The sequence below is a fragment of the Pelophylax lessonae genome (assembly GCF_965119305.1).
Source record: "Pelophylax lessonae genome assembly, chromosome: 6".
Classification (NCBI taxonomy): Eukaryota; Metazoa; Chordata; class Amphibia; order Anura; family Ranidae; genus Pelophylax; species Pelophylax lessonae.
In genome coordinates, this window is record NC_138773.1 from 35,325,626 (window position 1) to 35,340,842 (window position 15,217).

The following is a 15,217-nucleotide window of genomic DNA, read 5'->3' on the forward strand; positions in this document are numbered from 1 at the left end:
CATTTTCGGGCTCCGATATTTCATATTCAGATGTCTGTACGGAATTTCAGGTCTGTTCCTTTCATTCTTTTTTCATATTCCTCGTCATACATTTTACTCTGCAATTCTGTAAAATGATTCTTCCAGTCTCCAACTTCACCTAAATGAAAAATGGAGAGATAAAATGTGAGCTAGCGAAATACAATATATGGCAATGCTTGCAGAGAAATAGAACTATGGTGACTCTAATCAAAATCAACAGGGATCTTCTATGTAGGCATCGGATCTCCAGTCCTACTCTTACATGGGGAAGGTGATCTGATCATGGATTAGGCTGATGTGATGGATTTACATACATGTGTAGCCCCTCCTAGGTAGGTGCTAGTGACAGAGAATAGTTTTGAGCTCTATCTGCTTACCAGAGGGGCTGCAGGTAAATCTATATTGTTCTCTGAATATCAGGGAGCGGGATCTGTTAGTCTGTTCTGCTCACTGTGCTCAGCGTGCGATTCATTCAGTCTGGAGAGTGTTTCACGCTGGTCCAATAGGGAGGCATGTTGGACAGTGGGAGGAAACCTGACAAATGGGTGCATAGGCCTTTGATACAGTCTTGATGATTGGCAGAGGGCAGGTCGCCTCGGTGCATGCTGGGATACTGTATAAAAGCCAGGAGCACATTTGCTCGTGGTCTTTAGTTGGATAGCGGAGTCCCGGAGGGAGGGGGCAGCTGCCTCCTCCTCTGTAGAGGTGCCATGCGGTCGCAGGAGTTCGTCCTTAAGGCCAGGGGAGCTGTTGAGAGGCGCTGAACCCAGAGGTCCAGAGAAGCAGACTGAGAGGGGAGACACTGCAAACCCTATGGCTGCAGTATTGTAAGTACAGGAACTCGTGTCAAGGGGCCTGACCTGAGGGGGCCACCCCTGCTCATAGGATAGTCATTGGATGGGTGTCAGCAAAAAGAGGATGCTAGGGAGAGCATCCTGCAGATAAGATAAGATACGGTTCACCAAGTCGTCTTGAGAGAATGCAAGAGACTTAATCCCTATTCATCTAAAGTGGCAGGATGAATTAACAGCCTGACTGTTCCATACCTACAAGTGTAGCAGCGAAGATAGAAGTCCTCAAATACTGTGAAAAGTTAAATTGGAGTATCCCACTATTCCCTTCTCCTATCCCCATTACAACAATAAACAACAACAAAAAAAACCAAATGCCCTGCCCTGGACTGTTTATTGAAGTGAAGAGCCAACAGGAGTGTAAGTCTCCGTTCACACTAGGTTGGATCCGACTTTGGCACGACTTGCACGGACTTCATAAAATGAATGTCTATGCAAGTCGCTCCAGGTCGCCCCAAAGTAGTACAGGACCCTTTTTCTAAGTCGGAGCGACTTGTGTCGCTCCTATTAGAACCGGTCCTGTACTACACTATGGGACGCGACGCTGCACGACTTGTCAGGCTGACCAAGTCGCCTGACAAGTCGTACCAGTGTGAATGGAGACTAAGAATTGCATTTGCTTATAGCCTGTGTGTTGGTAACCAGGGGGACCTGCAGAGTGGATATTCAGTAGTCCCTACGGGAGCAGTGCTACACATGGATTTGATCCTTTTACCTCTTGACTATGTCTTCTGGTTCTTCTTTCTGTCCATTGTTGTGTGTTCTGCGTTAGACCTCACTCCTTCTTGGCTCCAATCTCGAACTATATATAATGTACTCACAAACCTGGTCTTGGCTATTCATTAGGTATTTAATGGTCATTCTTCCTTTTTATTACTGCTAGTTCTGTGTTAGTTATCAATGCTCCTGACTCTAGTCTTAAAATCATAATCTTGCAAGCCTGGTCTTGGTTATCCATTGGGCATTTAACAGCTTTTCTTCCTTTTGTCACTGTTGCTACATTACATGTCTATGATCTGACTAGCCTGCTATCCAGCCCAGGGCTTTTTTTCTGCTGGAACTTGGTGGAACTCAGTTCCACCACCTCTGGCTCAGGCCTTCTGCTCCCTGCTCACCACTATTGCTTGCAAACCCGGACGTCCAGCTTCTGGGTTTACAAGTGACAGCTTGTCTCCCAATGGCTCCCACAGAGTGCAGGATGGGGACAAGGGGGGTGCAGGTGCCGTGTGGATGCCGACACCCTCACTGGATAATCTCCCTGCAAGTGAGAGAGTCGGAGCCACCTACAACAGTGTGGTCATTGGTGAGTTCCTGCACCTATGTTCTGAGAAAAAAAGCACTGATCCAGCCCATATTTCTGTACAAACCTGACCTTTTTGTTTGGCCCTTGCCTTGACCTCTGGTATCTGGGATTCTGCTTCTGGTCCTTCTCTGTGCTGATTGATTTGTGTTCTGTCTTAGTCCTCGTGATTAACCCAATGTGATGGTTTCACATACTTGGATTTGATTCTTCTACCTCTTTGTCTATGTCTTCTGGTTTTTCTCTGTGTCCATTGTTGTTCCTTAGGCCTTGTTCACACCTGAGCATTTTTCAGCTCGTAAAACGCTCATCTCTGAAGTCTCAAAGCGCCCAACAAGCAAAATCCCATTCATTTCAATGGCCCCTGTTTACGTCTAAGCATTTTGTCGCCTGAAGCAAAACGCCTGAGGCTCCAAAAAAAGTACATGAGCTTCTTTTTTGTCAGATTACGGGTGTTTTTGTTAGGTCAATGCTTGCCTCCAAACACCTGCAAAAAATGCCTGAAAATGCCCAAAAAAGCATAAAACGATCAGCTCTGGTTTGAATGGGGCCTTATGTGAAAGGCTCCATTCACACCTATGCATGTTGCTTTTGATCATTTCTGTAGTGAGTGCTTTTTGCTGTGTGCTTTCCACGTATTTCAAAGCGATTTTTGCCACGATTTGCGTTTTTGTGTTTTTTTATTTATTTTTTTGGAAAATTTGTTGGGCAGATTTAAAAATGCAAATCGTGGCAAAACCGCTAAATTTGCATCTTGGATGCAGGTCTATTGAAGTCTATTACGTGCAAAACGCTGCATTTTGCAGGGAAAAAAGTCCCCAACCCTTTCCAAAAATGCAGAGGCACAAAAATGCATTGATGTGAACGTGTTCTATTGGAACCCATGTTAAAAAAATGAAATGCATTTCTGCAAAAAGCATGAAAAAAAGCATTGTTGTGAATCCAGCCTTAGACTCCTTACCCTCCTTCCTGGCTCTAGTCTCCAATAGGGATGATCGAACTTTTCAAAAGTTCGGTTCGGCCAGAACATCCGAACTTCCCGAAAGTTCAGCCCGGATTTCATAACCCCATTGAAATCAATGGGACCCGAACTTCGGTAATCAAAAAACACCATTTTGAAGCCCTAAAACCCAATAAATGCCCCTAAAAAGTGCCTAGGGTTCTGGGTCATACCCCAGGGACTATTAATCACACAAAAAAAGTTCTTAAAAATTGTCATTTTTGATAGAGAGCCAATTATTGAAAAAATGTAATCTTTGGATTTAGTATCTAGGGGGTCTAAAAAGTGTACCTGTGAAGTTTCAGCTCTGTAGCATGTCCAGAACTATAAAAAAAAAAGATTGTTTGTATTATGTCACTTATAGAACAGGGATATGGCTTTGCTATTTTCACACCTTTTTTTTTTGGGCATTTTTTTGGGTTCTTTGGAGGCAGGCAAAACATCTGAACTTCTGTATAGGGGTATATATATACACACACACTTATATGTATTTTACACATACACATATATAGGCGTGATAGGAGCGTAACTATATTGGTGTTAATTATTTCATTAGCGCAAGTAGTGTTTTCTGCTCCTTTCACACCTATATATGTGCAGGTGTATATATACATACATGGGTGTGTATATATACCCCCTATACACATGTTCAGATGTCATGCCTGACTCCAAACATGTGCTCAAAAAATCAATATAGACGCCTGCAGCCAAAAAGTAGGCTGACCGGCGAGAAGCCATATTACTGCTCCGAATGTGACTTAAGAGAAACTATCTTTTCTCTATAGCGGTCACCCTGATATGGAAGGGTTTGGTCACCCTGCCATAGCAGTCAGTGTCAGTTCACCCTACACTACATTACGGTCAGCCTGGCACTTAACACTTTCCCTACAGAAACTAAATTTTTGCATCTAACTAAAGTGTAAAAGAGCACCCTAACTACACTAGATATCCCTTTCCTCACACTAATAAATGCTAAATGACACTTTTAAAGTAAAATTAACAAAACTGCTTCCACTCTCTTCCATGTCCCTGTATTACAATGCTAGGAATTTGGCGGGGGCTAGCTTATATACTGGGGGGCGTATTCACTAATGATTGGCCTAGGGACCCCCTAGTCACTCCAATCACATTCCTAGCATTCTCCTGCCCCCTCAATTGGCTTTTGCTAATGGTTCTGGTCCAATCACAGGCTTTTAAAGCCCATTTCCTGTCCCATTGCATTTTGGTCGGTTCTGGTTGCCGAATTCCGAACTTTTTCAGCAAAAAGTTCTAAATTCGGCCGAACCTCGAACAGTCAATGTTCGGGTCGAACCGATGGTCGACCCGAACCGTTCGATCATCCCTATTCTTTACCTTATTGCTATTTCTGTGTTAGTCCTCACTTCTTCTTGGCTCTAGTCTAGAACTCAATTCTCTACCAACTCTTGTCTGGGCTATCAATTAACCATTTAACGACCTTTCTTTCATTGCTGCTGATGCATTGCATGTCTATTGTCTGACTAGTCTGCTACCCATACCCAGTGTAAGTACAAACCTGACCTTTTGGTTTGGCCCTCGCTGATCTGAACTTTTTTCATGTTACCCAAACTAGAGTATCAGACCTGTGTATCTTTACATGTCCTTACCTGTGCTGTATAAGCAGGGCCGGTGCTAGACTATTTTACGCCCTAGGCAAGACCAGCTACTTGCGCCTCCCCCCCCCCCCCAAAAAAAAGGGAAGGGGTTAAAAACTCCTCTATGTCATACCCAGTGACCCTGATCTGATGGTTCCTCCATGTTGTTCTTTCATACCCAGTGACCCCCCATATTCCTCCATGTCACACTCGGGGACCCTAATATCCCTCCGTGTCACACCCAGGGACTTTGATGTTTTTCTATGTCACACCTTCAGACCCCAATATTCCTCCATGTCATGCTGTCATACCCACTGACCCTGATGTTCCTCCGTGTCACACCCAGGGACCCCTGTGTTCCTCCATGTCATGCTGTCATACTCAGTGACCCCAATGTTCCTCTATGTCAGACCCTGATGTTTTTCCATGTCACAGTTGGGGACCCTGATGTTCCTCCATGTCACACCTAGGGACCCTGATGTTCCTCTGTGTCACACTTGGGGACCCCAACCCCCCATGGCACACCCAGGGAACCCAATTCCTCATGGCACACCTGGTGACCCCGAACTCCTGTTACACCCGGTGACCCCTATCCTCCATGTCACACCTGGTGACTCTGATTCCCCATAGCACACCTGGTGACTCTGATTCCCCATGGCACACCTGGTGACCCCGATTCCCTTTCATACCAGGGATGCTCCATGTAACACCCAGGAACCCCGATCCCCTGTTCTGGGGACATTAACTGGGCGGCATGAAGAGAGGGGCCCCCACTCTGCCCTCCTTCACAGTGATCCTGCTGATTCCTTCTCCCAGGACGCTCCTCTCCTGGACCACAGTGCTCACCACAGCTCCAACAAAGCAGCAGTCAGAGAGTTCTGCATGTCCTTCATCACCAACCTCCTCAGACCATTCCAGTGCCTCATCGCTTCTGCCCCAGTAAAGGTTTCGCCCTCCAGTGCCGAGCTCCAGCTCAGGTTCAGCTCTCCTCCGCTCCCTGCTTAATACCAACCCAGGGAAATGAACGGCTGCCTACCAGCTCAGTGCAGAGAGTCACTTCCTGCCCGGGGTTAAGGCCCTTCAGCTCCAGCTGAAGAGGATCATCATGCAGGCAGCACTCTGGTGGGCTCCATTCCTGCCTCTTGGGGCTCCTCCAACAGTGGTGGAAAGCCAGGGCCTGATAGTTCCGCCACTGCCCAAGACACCTGGCATCTTTCTCTGTCCCTTCTTCCTCCTCTACCACCACCTCTCCCCTCAGCTCACAATAATCATTCATGATGGAAAGAGAGTGCCAACTCCTGGCTGCGCCCCTAGGTGGCAATGCGCCCTAGGCGGCTGCCTAGTTTGCCTAGTGGAAGCACCGGCCCTGTGTATAAGTATCAACTTCTGAGTGTATTCTGTCTTCTAGCTTGACTTGCTCCCTAGTAGCTGTGGTCATGTACTGTAGTTTCTGTAGTTATGCTTGTATATTGTCTCTTGTTGCACTCTGCCTGCTATGACTTGCTTGTCTTCAGATAACTCTTCTGCTTGATTTTCTGTATCTTGCTTCAGCCTACCTGTCTGTTGGTGCCAGTTGGAAAGGCCCTAGGACCATGATCTTGGAATATAGTAAATCACAGTTCCAATTTCTTTGAGCCGTCAGGGCCTTCCCAATTTATGCCTTTTATTTTCTAGCTGCAATATTCACACAACTTGCGCAATGGTTCGCCTCAGACAATACCACCCCCTGGCTATCTTTTGAATTGTATTTAGTTCTTCCATTTCACCTACAAGGCCTTCTGTGGTCCAGATCTGTCTCCCCGCAAGAGATTCACACTCTTAACACAGTTGTTGCTCACTCATTTCAATTATGTTTTCGCTATAAGGATATCTTTAATATGGCTTCTACCATTCCTCCATTGGCCTCATTTCTGGGGACCCTCATTTCACCCCAGCCTTTGGAGCTATGAGTCCTTTTGCACTATGGCAAAGTCATAACCTTACAAACCTGAGATCCCTTACAAAAAACAATCAATTCTGCTCATTTGAGTTTTTGCAATCAAAATATAATTTACCACCTACGGAACTCACACAATATATGCAACTCAAAAATGTATTTTCAGAACAATTCTTCTTAACTCTCCAGTCCCAATATTCTTAATTCAAACAAATGTGCACATAATCCACAAGAGTTAGGGGTCTGATCTCTCGTATGTACGGCTACCTAAATTAATTTTCTTTTCCCCAAAAAATCCAAACCTATGCTCCAATGGGAGACAGATTTGGACTGCTCCTTTACTAATGAAGAATGAGGCATTATGATAGACCACTTAGGTAAATGTACTTGTTCAACATCCATTAGGGAAACGCCATTAAAATTACTCACTAGATGGCATATGACCCCTGCCAAGATACACTCCTTCTATCCTACAGCCTCCCCTTGTTGTTTTAGGGGGATGCCGCAATCAAGAAACCTTTATGCATATTTTTTGGACCTCAAATTTTTCCAACCTCTGTGGCAAAAAACTGCTACAAGGGCAGCACAATTAGCAGGCAAAACAATAACTCTCACGCCACAAATATGCCTTATGTTTTTCTCCATATCTACAAAAAAAACATGATTATAATGTATACTTTTGTTGTACAGACTTATCTCAAACCCATAATAAAAAATGTATAAGGCTACATTCACACCTGAGCGTAGCGTTTTCGCGTGATTTTTACCGCGATTTTTACCGCGATTTTTGTGCAGGCGTTTTTAGATTGAATAGAGACCAATGGAAAACGCCTGTAATCTGCCCAAAAAGAAGCTCATGTACTTTTTTGAGCGTTGGGCATTTTGCTCACAGCGTCAAAACGCTCAGATGTGAACAGGGGCCATTGAAATGAATAGGATTTGTCTTGTTGGGCGTTTTGAGAGCTGATCCTAGAGCAGAAAAACTCCCCAAAAATGCCCCAAAATGCCTACATGTGAACGGAGCCTTAGTGAAAAAAAACAAAAAAAACAAAACCCACCCCATGTAGTAGATTACTACACACCATTTTTAGTTCCATCCACTGGATGATAGCAAGGTGAAACAGGTGGTAGCAAGAATGAAAATGATCAAAATTACCTGAGCGTATCTACCACACACTTTACGACACTATGCACATTTTCAAGAAAAATTGGCCACACTGGGATACACCTTTAAACCAAATACTATAATATTCTCATATTCTTAATGTTTCCATTAGATTGAGTCCACTACTCACCACTACCCCTTTTCTGTTGTTCTCTCACTATAAATGCATTATTAACCTACCATTATGGCACCATATTGTAGCAACAGTTTGTTACAGCTATCATATCTGGGTGCATTAGATGTCCAATTCGTTTTGTAATATTCTGAGATTTTAGCATATATGTATATACAGGTGCATCTTATAAAATTAGAATATCATCAAAAAGGTCATTTATTTCAGTAATTCCATTCAAAAAGTGAAACTCATATATTTTATATAGATATGCTAAACACAGAGAGATATATTTCAAGCACTTCTTTCTTTTAGGTTTGATTATGGCTTACAGCCAGTGAAAAACCAAAATTCTGTATCTCAGAAAAGTAGAATATTACATAAGACCAATAAAAAATGGATTTTAATTAGGGATCGACCGATTATTGGCAAAGCCGATATATCGAGGGCTGATATGCACTTTCCCCAAAATATCGGAATCGGCCCCGGAGGTTACTGATATTGCTGATATTTCGGGAAAGTGCTTGTACCGGAGTGATGTCTGCAGCTAGAGGCATTTTGAATGCTTTTAAGTGCAGAGAAGGGGTTTGGGGTCTTTTAGACCCCCAGATCCCTCCACAAGAGTACCTGTCAAGAAAAAAAATAAAAATAAAAAATTTTTTTTTTTTTTTTTAAAGTACAAAAATATCAGCTGATACTGATACTGATATTTTGGCCTCGAAAAACTGATATCGGTCGATCACTAATTTTAATACAGAAATGTTGGCTTACTGAAAAGTCTGTCCATGTACAGTATAGTATGCACTCAATACTTGGTCGGGGCTCCTTTTGCATGAATTACTGCATCAATGCGGCGTGGCATGGAGGCGATCAGCCTGTGGCGCTGCTGAGGTGTTATGGAAACCCCAGTTTGTTTGATAGCGGCCTTCAGCTCATCTACATTGTTGGGTCTGGTATCTCTCATCTTTCTCTTGACAATACACCACAGATTCTCAATGGGGTTTAGGTCAGGAGAGTTTTCTGGCCAATCAAGCACAGTGATACCATGATCATGTGACCAGGTATTGGTAGTTTTGGCAGTGTGGGCGGTGCCAAGTCCTGCTTGAAAATGAAATCCACATCTCCATAAAGCTGGTCAGCAGAGGGAAGCATGAAGTGCTCTAGAATTTCCTGGTAGAGGGCTGCACTGACTTTGGACTTGATAAAACACAGTTGACCAACACCAGCAGATGACATGGCTCCCCAAACCATCACTGACTGTGGAAACTTCACACTGGACCTCATGCAGCTTGGATTCTGTGCCTCTCCACTCCTCCTCCAGTCTCTGGGACCTTGATTTGCAAATAGATTGCAAAATTTTCCACAGTCCGTGATGAACTGTGGAATGGAGAACACACAAAATGCCCGATCTGCTAAAATCCTCCGCTTTTGGCTCCTGAAACTGTTTCTATCTCTGGATTTACCCCTGATCTATTGCTCCAGGAGTTACAAAAGTTTAAAACGATGACTTGGAGACCCCTAGTGTTGCTGACAGTAGCCCTTGTAGTAGCCTAATATATTGCCGTTGACACTGTCATCGTTGTGGGGAAATCTAAATATCAAGTTTCAGCTATTATAGTAGAAATAGAGCTCCTCAAAATTTACTCTCTAAATGTGATTTGTCCTAAAAAAGTAACATGGATAAACCTTTAAATCAGTATTATTTTTAGTGGGCAAGAACCATTTATAAAAACCTTACCTTTCCTCATGAAGGGTGAATGGGCCTGGTCCAGGATTATGTCAGGAACTGTGGAATAATTTGCCATTGGGTTGTCCTTCATGGCTTTGAATGTTATGTGGTGGCAGATCTTATCCAACACTTCTTCTGAGAAGTTCTTCCCTAGAAACTCCATCACTTTTCTTATCTCTCGCTTTGGATCCTGTTAAAAAAAACATTTATGTAATAAGCTTTGAGGGCAACTAACCTGAACATAACCAACTGATAAAGAGGCTAAACCTCCCCATATTTAATTTTAAGCATTCGCATAGCCATAACACAAAATCCTCGTAATGTGGCATCCTCGTAATGTGGAATCTAGCATGTTTATTTCCCATGATTCTCAGCTCCATCTAGTGGCCATAATGTGGTTATTGTCTGATTGTGGTATTTCATTCCACATTATGGCCAGTAGATGGAGCTGATGATCATAAGAAATACACATATTAGACACAGTGCAAGTATTACTCCCAGTAGCTGTGTCATTAGCAAAGGAATATTTTAATTGATATGAGGTTATGACCATAATGTGTTTAGAGCTGAACTCCAGGCAAACAGATAAACATGTAGATGAAATACATATAAGTTAAACATTTTGCCTAAATGCAGGGCTTTATTTCAGCAGGAACGTGGCAGAACAGAGTTCTGCCACCTCTGGCAGTAGCCCTGTGTGCACCACTAATTACTCTCACTTGTGACACAGAAGGCCTGCTTCTTTGTTACAAGTGACAGCGATCACCTCCGGGCAGCTTTAAACAGAACGCTGGGACATGGGAGGCACAGCTGCTGGCTTACAGTGTGATAGGGGGTGCAGGGGAGGATATCCCATGCTGAGCTGCAGCATTTTGATACAAACGCCCCCTGCTGGTTGATTTAGCTGCCGCTCAACAGGTGCTGGCCACTGGGGAAGAGGCAAAGCTGTAAAATGGCAAAGGCCAGAGGCTGAAAGGTGAGCTGATGAGGACAGTGGAGGGGTGGGGAGGATCGTGTGTGCAAAGGTGAGGGTTGTGCTGGTGCAGAGATCAGAGCTAAGGAAGATTGCCACAGAGTTTAACTGTTGAGAAGGGGTGGGGTTGTAGAGGAAAGCTTTGATGGGGGTTAAGAGATGCATTGTCTGCATAGCGCACTTTCGAACCCTGCATTCTGAGCGTAACCCACTCCTGAACCCTGCATTCTGAGCGTAACCCACTCCTGCACCCTGCATTCTGAGTGTAACCCACTCCTGAACCCTGCATTCTGAGTGTAACCTACTCCTGAATCCTACATTCTGAGCGTAACCCACTCCTGAACCCTGCATTCTGAGCGTAACCCACTCCTGAACCCTGCATTCTGAACGTAACCCACTCCTGAACCCTGCATTCTGAGCGTAACCCACTCCTGAACCCTGCATTCTGAGCGTAACCCACTCCTGAACCCTGCATTCTGAACGTAACCACTCCTGAACCCTGCATTCTGAGCGTAACCCAATCCTGAACCCTGCATTCTGAGCGTAACCCACTCCTGAACCCTGCATTCTGAACGTAACCCACTCCTGAACCCTGCATTCTGAGCGTAACCCACTCCTAAACCCTGCATTCTGAGCGTAACCCACTCCTGAACGCTGCATTCTGAGCGTAACGCACTCCTGAACGCTGCATTCTGAGCGTAACCCACTCCTGAACCCTGCATGCTGAGCGTATCCCACTCCTGAATTCTGAGCGTAACCCACTCCTGAACCCTACATTCTGAGCATAGCCCACTCCTGAACCCTACATTCTGAGCGTAACCCACTCCTGAACCCTGCATGCTGAGCGTATCCCACTCCTGAATTCTGAGCGTAACCCACTCCTGAACCCTACATTCTGAGCATAGCCCACTCCTGAACGCTACATTCTGAGCGTAACCCACTCCTGAACGCTACATTCTGAGCGTATCCCACTCCTGAACCCTGCATTCTGAGCGTATCCCACTCCTGAACCCTGCATTCTGAGCGTATCCCACTCCTGAACCCTGAATTCTGAACGTAACCCACTCCTGAACCCTGCACTCTGAGTGTAACGCACTCCTGGACCCTGCATTCTAAGTGTAACAAACTCTTCAACCCTGCATTCTGGGCGTAACCCACTCCTCAACCCTGCATTCTGGGCGTAACCTACTCCTCAACCCTGCATTCTGGGTGTAACCTACTCCTCAACCCTGCATTCTGGGCGTATCCCACTCCTGGACCCTGCATTCTGAGGAATAATGCACTGAACCCTCCACTCGCTGTGTTGCACACTCTTGAATCCTGCACTTGTGTGTTATGCACTCCTGGCTTTATTTAATAATGCTCCTTTAAGACCCTCCCACTGGTACAATTTGTCCACACACACCCTATGACACTCGTTGGGGGGGAGTTCCTGCACCTATTTTCTGAGAAAAAAAACCCTGCCTAGGTTATATTTGTTTATTCTGTCCATCCAGTCTGGAAATGTACACACTATGCCCCACATCACAGCCCTGTCTAGCAGTGGAGGGGACTGGACCTTTTTTTGCTGCAGTTTCATTTTTGCTCCTAGGCCTTCTCTCTACCCTGCGAATGGGCAATGAGGAGACGCCACACACGCATGAGCTCACCTCTCTGTCACTCTGCACTCTCCTCCTATCAGCATACTTCTCATACTGCAGCAGCACACCTTTAGCTTTATCCCATTACTCCTTCATTCCCCACCTCACCTCCTTTATATCCTCATAGAACACATAGAGGATTTTGTGCTTCTCCTTGGCATTCCACCATCCGATCACATGATTGAACCAGCTTCCCCAGGGAACTATGAAAGAAGGGAATGTGAGTCATAGTAAAAACGCTGTCACTTTTTCATAGTGAGACCTCCAAGAGCATTTTATCTGCTTGAAAGGTCTTTCAGGCATGCAGATAGTTCTTCAGGGGTATAACGCTATGTTCCCAGTCATGCAAAGTGAATATTTTAAGGCTTTACAAATAAATAGGACATTTTCCAGTCTTTCAAAAAAAAAAAAAGATCCCGCTTCTCCTGTCCCTATTCCTCTCAGTCATAGGCATGCGCACAGGGTGAGACATTGGGGGTCAGTTTAGACCCTTAATATTTCACCAAGACCCCATAACGGGGCTCCTAAAAAATTGTAAAAAAGTAAAAATAATATTGCTAAAAAATAATTTAAAATAATAAAAATAAAAAACTACTGACATCATCCACTGCCCTACTGAAGCCAATCTTGGCTCTACTGACACCGTCCACTGCTCTACTGATACCGTCCACTGCCCTACTGACACCATCCACTGCCCTACTGACACCATCCACTGCTCTACTGACACTGTCCACTGTTCTACTGACACCTTCCACTGCCCTACTGACACCGTCCACTGCCCTACTGACACCTTCCACTGCCCTACTGACACCGTCCACTGCCCTACTGACACCGTCCACTGCCCTACTGACACCTTCCACTGCCCTACTGACACCGTCCACTGCTCTACTGACACCTTCCACTGCCTACTGACACCGTCCACTGCCCTACTGACACCTTCCACTGCCCTACTGACACCGTCCACTGCCCTACTGACACCAATCTTAGCTCTACTGACACCGTCCGCTGTTCTGCTGACATTGTCCACTGCTCTGCTGACACCATTCACTGCTCTATTGACACCGTCCACTGCTCTGCTGACACCGTCCACTGCTCTGCTGACACCATCCACTGCTCTGCTGACACCATCCACTGTTCTGCTGACACTGTCCACTGCTCTGCTGACACTGTCCACTGCCCTACTGACACCGTCCACTGCCCTGCTGACACCGTCCACTGCCCTGCTGACACCGTCCACTTCCCTGCTGACACCGTCCACTGCCCTGCTGACACCGTCCTCTGCCCTCCTGACACCGTCCACTGCCCTACTGACACCGTCCACTGCCCTACTGACACCGTCCTCTGCCCTCCTGACACCGTCCTCTGCCCTACTTACACCGTCCTCTGCCCTACTGACACCGTCCTCTGCCCTTCTGACACTGCCCTCTGCCCTACTGACACCGTCCACTGCTCTGCTCATATACACGCATGTGTGTGTGTGTGTGCTCTGGGGTGCACACCCTAATGCAATAGACTGCGCACACCAATGCCCTCAATACAATCAGCTGTGCTGCTTATTGCAAGTCTGTTCTTATTTCATCCAATGGCTGCAGCCTCCCATGCTGTGTGCAGCCCGGCTGGTAAAAATCCAGTGCTGGACTACCTGCATATGCGCTTTATTGCTCCATAGGTTTGAATAGGCCGTTCCTGTACTGCCGATCACAGTCCAGTGTCAAAAAGGAGATTTCATCTCACTTCCTGAAGTGTCTATAGGACAGGAAGTGAAGGGAAATCTTTGGAATTGGATACAGATGTTATATACCCCTCCTTACTTTTAATTAAAAAAAAAGAAAGTTGTGATTCAAGATACTGTATGTACCAGTAAACATGGACCCTGGAAAATATTGTAAGTAACTACTGATCCTGCCAGTAGAACCACTGGATAGGCACTTCCTTTATTAAGGTTAAAATATTCTTCCTTTTCCAGGGATATCAGTGCAGCGTAGTCACACTTGCTGCTGCTGTAGCTACCTAGATGCTGACTTGTAGTGTTGTCACTCTTGCTGCTACACTAGCTGCTTAGATGCTTACTGTAGTGTTGTCACTTGCTGCTGCTATAGCTGCTTAGATGCTGACTGTAGTGTTGTCACTTGCTGCTGCTATAGCTGCTTAAATGCTGACTGTAGCGGTAAACTCTTGCTGCTGCTGTAGCTGCTTAGATACTGACTTGTAGTGTTGGCCCTCTTGCTGCTGCTGTAGCTGCTTAGATGCTGACCATAGTGTTGTCACGCTTGCTGCTGCTATAGCTGCTTGGATGCTGACTATAGCATTAAAACTCTTGCTTTAGCTGCTTACTGGGGCGACTTGTCAGGCGACCTGGTCGCCTGACAAGTCACGGTGGGTCGCCTGCCATAGATTAGCACAGGACCCGTTCTAATAGGAGCGACACAAGTCGCTCCGACTTAGAAAAAGGGTCCTGTACTACTTTGGGGCGACCTGGAGCGACCTGCATTGACTTCAATGATATGAAGTCCGTGCATGTCGCTCCGAGGTCGCGGTGCGCGCTGTGCACCGCAACTTCACAGGTCGCCCCGGCAAGTCGGGTCACCCCTATGTGAATCGGCTCTATGCTGACTTGTAGTGTTGCCACTGTTGCTACTGTAGCTGCTTGGATTTTGACTGCAGGATTGCCCTTCTTACTGCTTCTGTAGCTTCTGTCATTGTTGATAGCGCTGTTAGGGAAAAGCCACACCCGACTTCATTACCAGACCTTTGGATTGACAGCACAGGAATTTGAGAAATGATGTAGAAGTCCTGCTTAGTCCCTTCTACCTCTTCCAGCACTGTCTAGCAGTATAGAGGAGAAAGCTATCTTCCTGTTGGCATTTGCCATTTAAA

At 45.6% G+C, this 15,217-nt stretch overlaps 1 protein-coding gene across 1 annotated transcript in view; it reads right to left on the minus strand.

The window, feature by feature from the left end:
- Positions 1-15,217, minus strand: part of LOC309558527 (uncharacterized protein) — a 58,352-nt gene continuing 43,135 nt past the window's right edge. Inside the window, exons 14-16 of the mRNA XM_082261607.1 lie at positions 12,449-12,543; positions 9,737-9,917; positions 1-139 (exon numbers count right to left, since the gene is read on the minus strand). Coding sequence (XP_082117733.1) covers positions 27-139; positions 9,737-9,917; positions 12,449-12,543 — 389 coding nt within the window. The 3' untranslated portion in view covers positions 1-26. The remainder of the gene's footprint in view (positions 140-9,736; positions 9,918-12,448; positions 12,544-15,217) is intronic.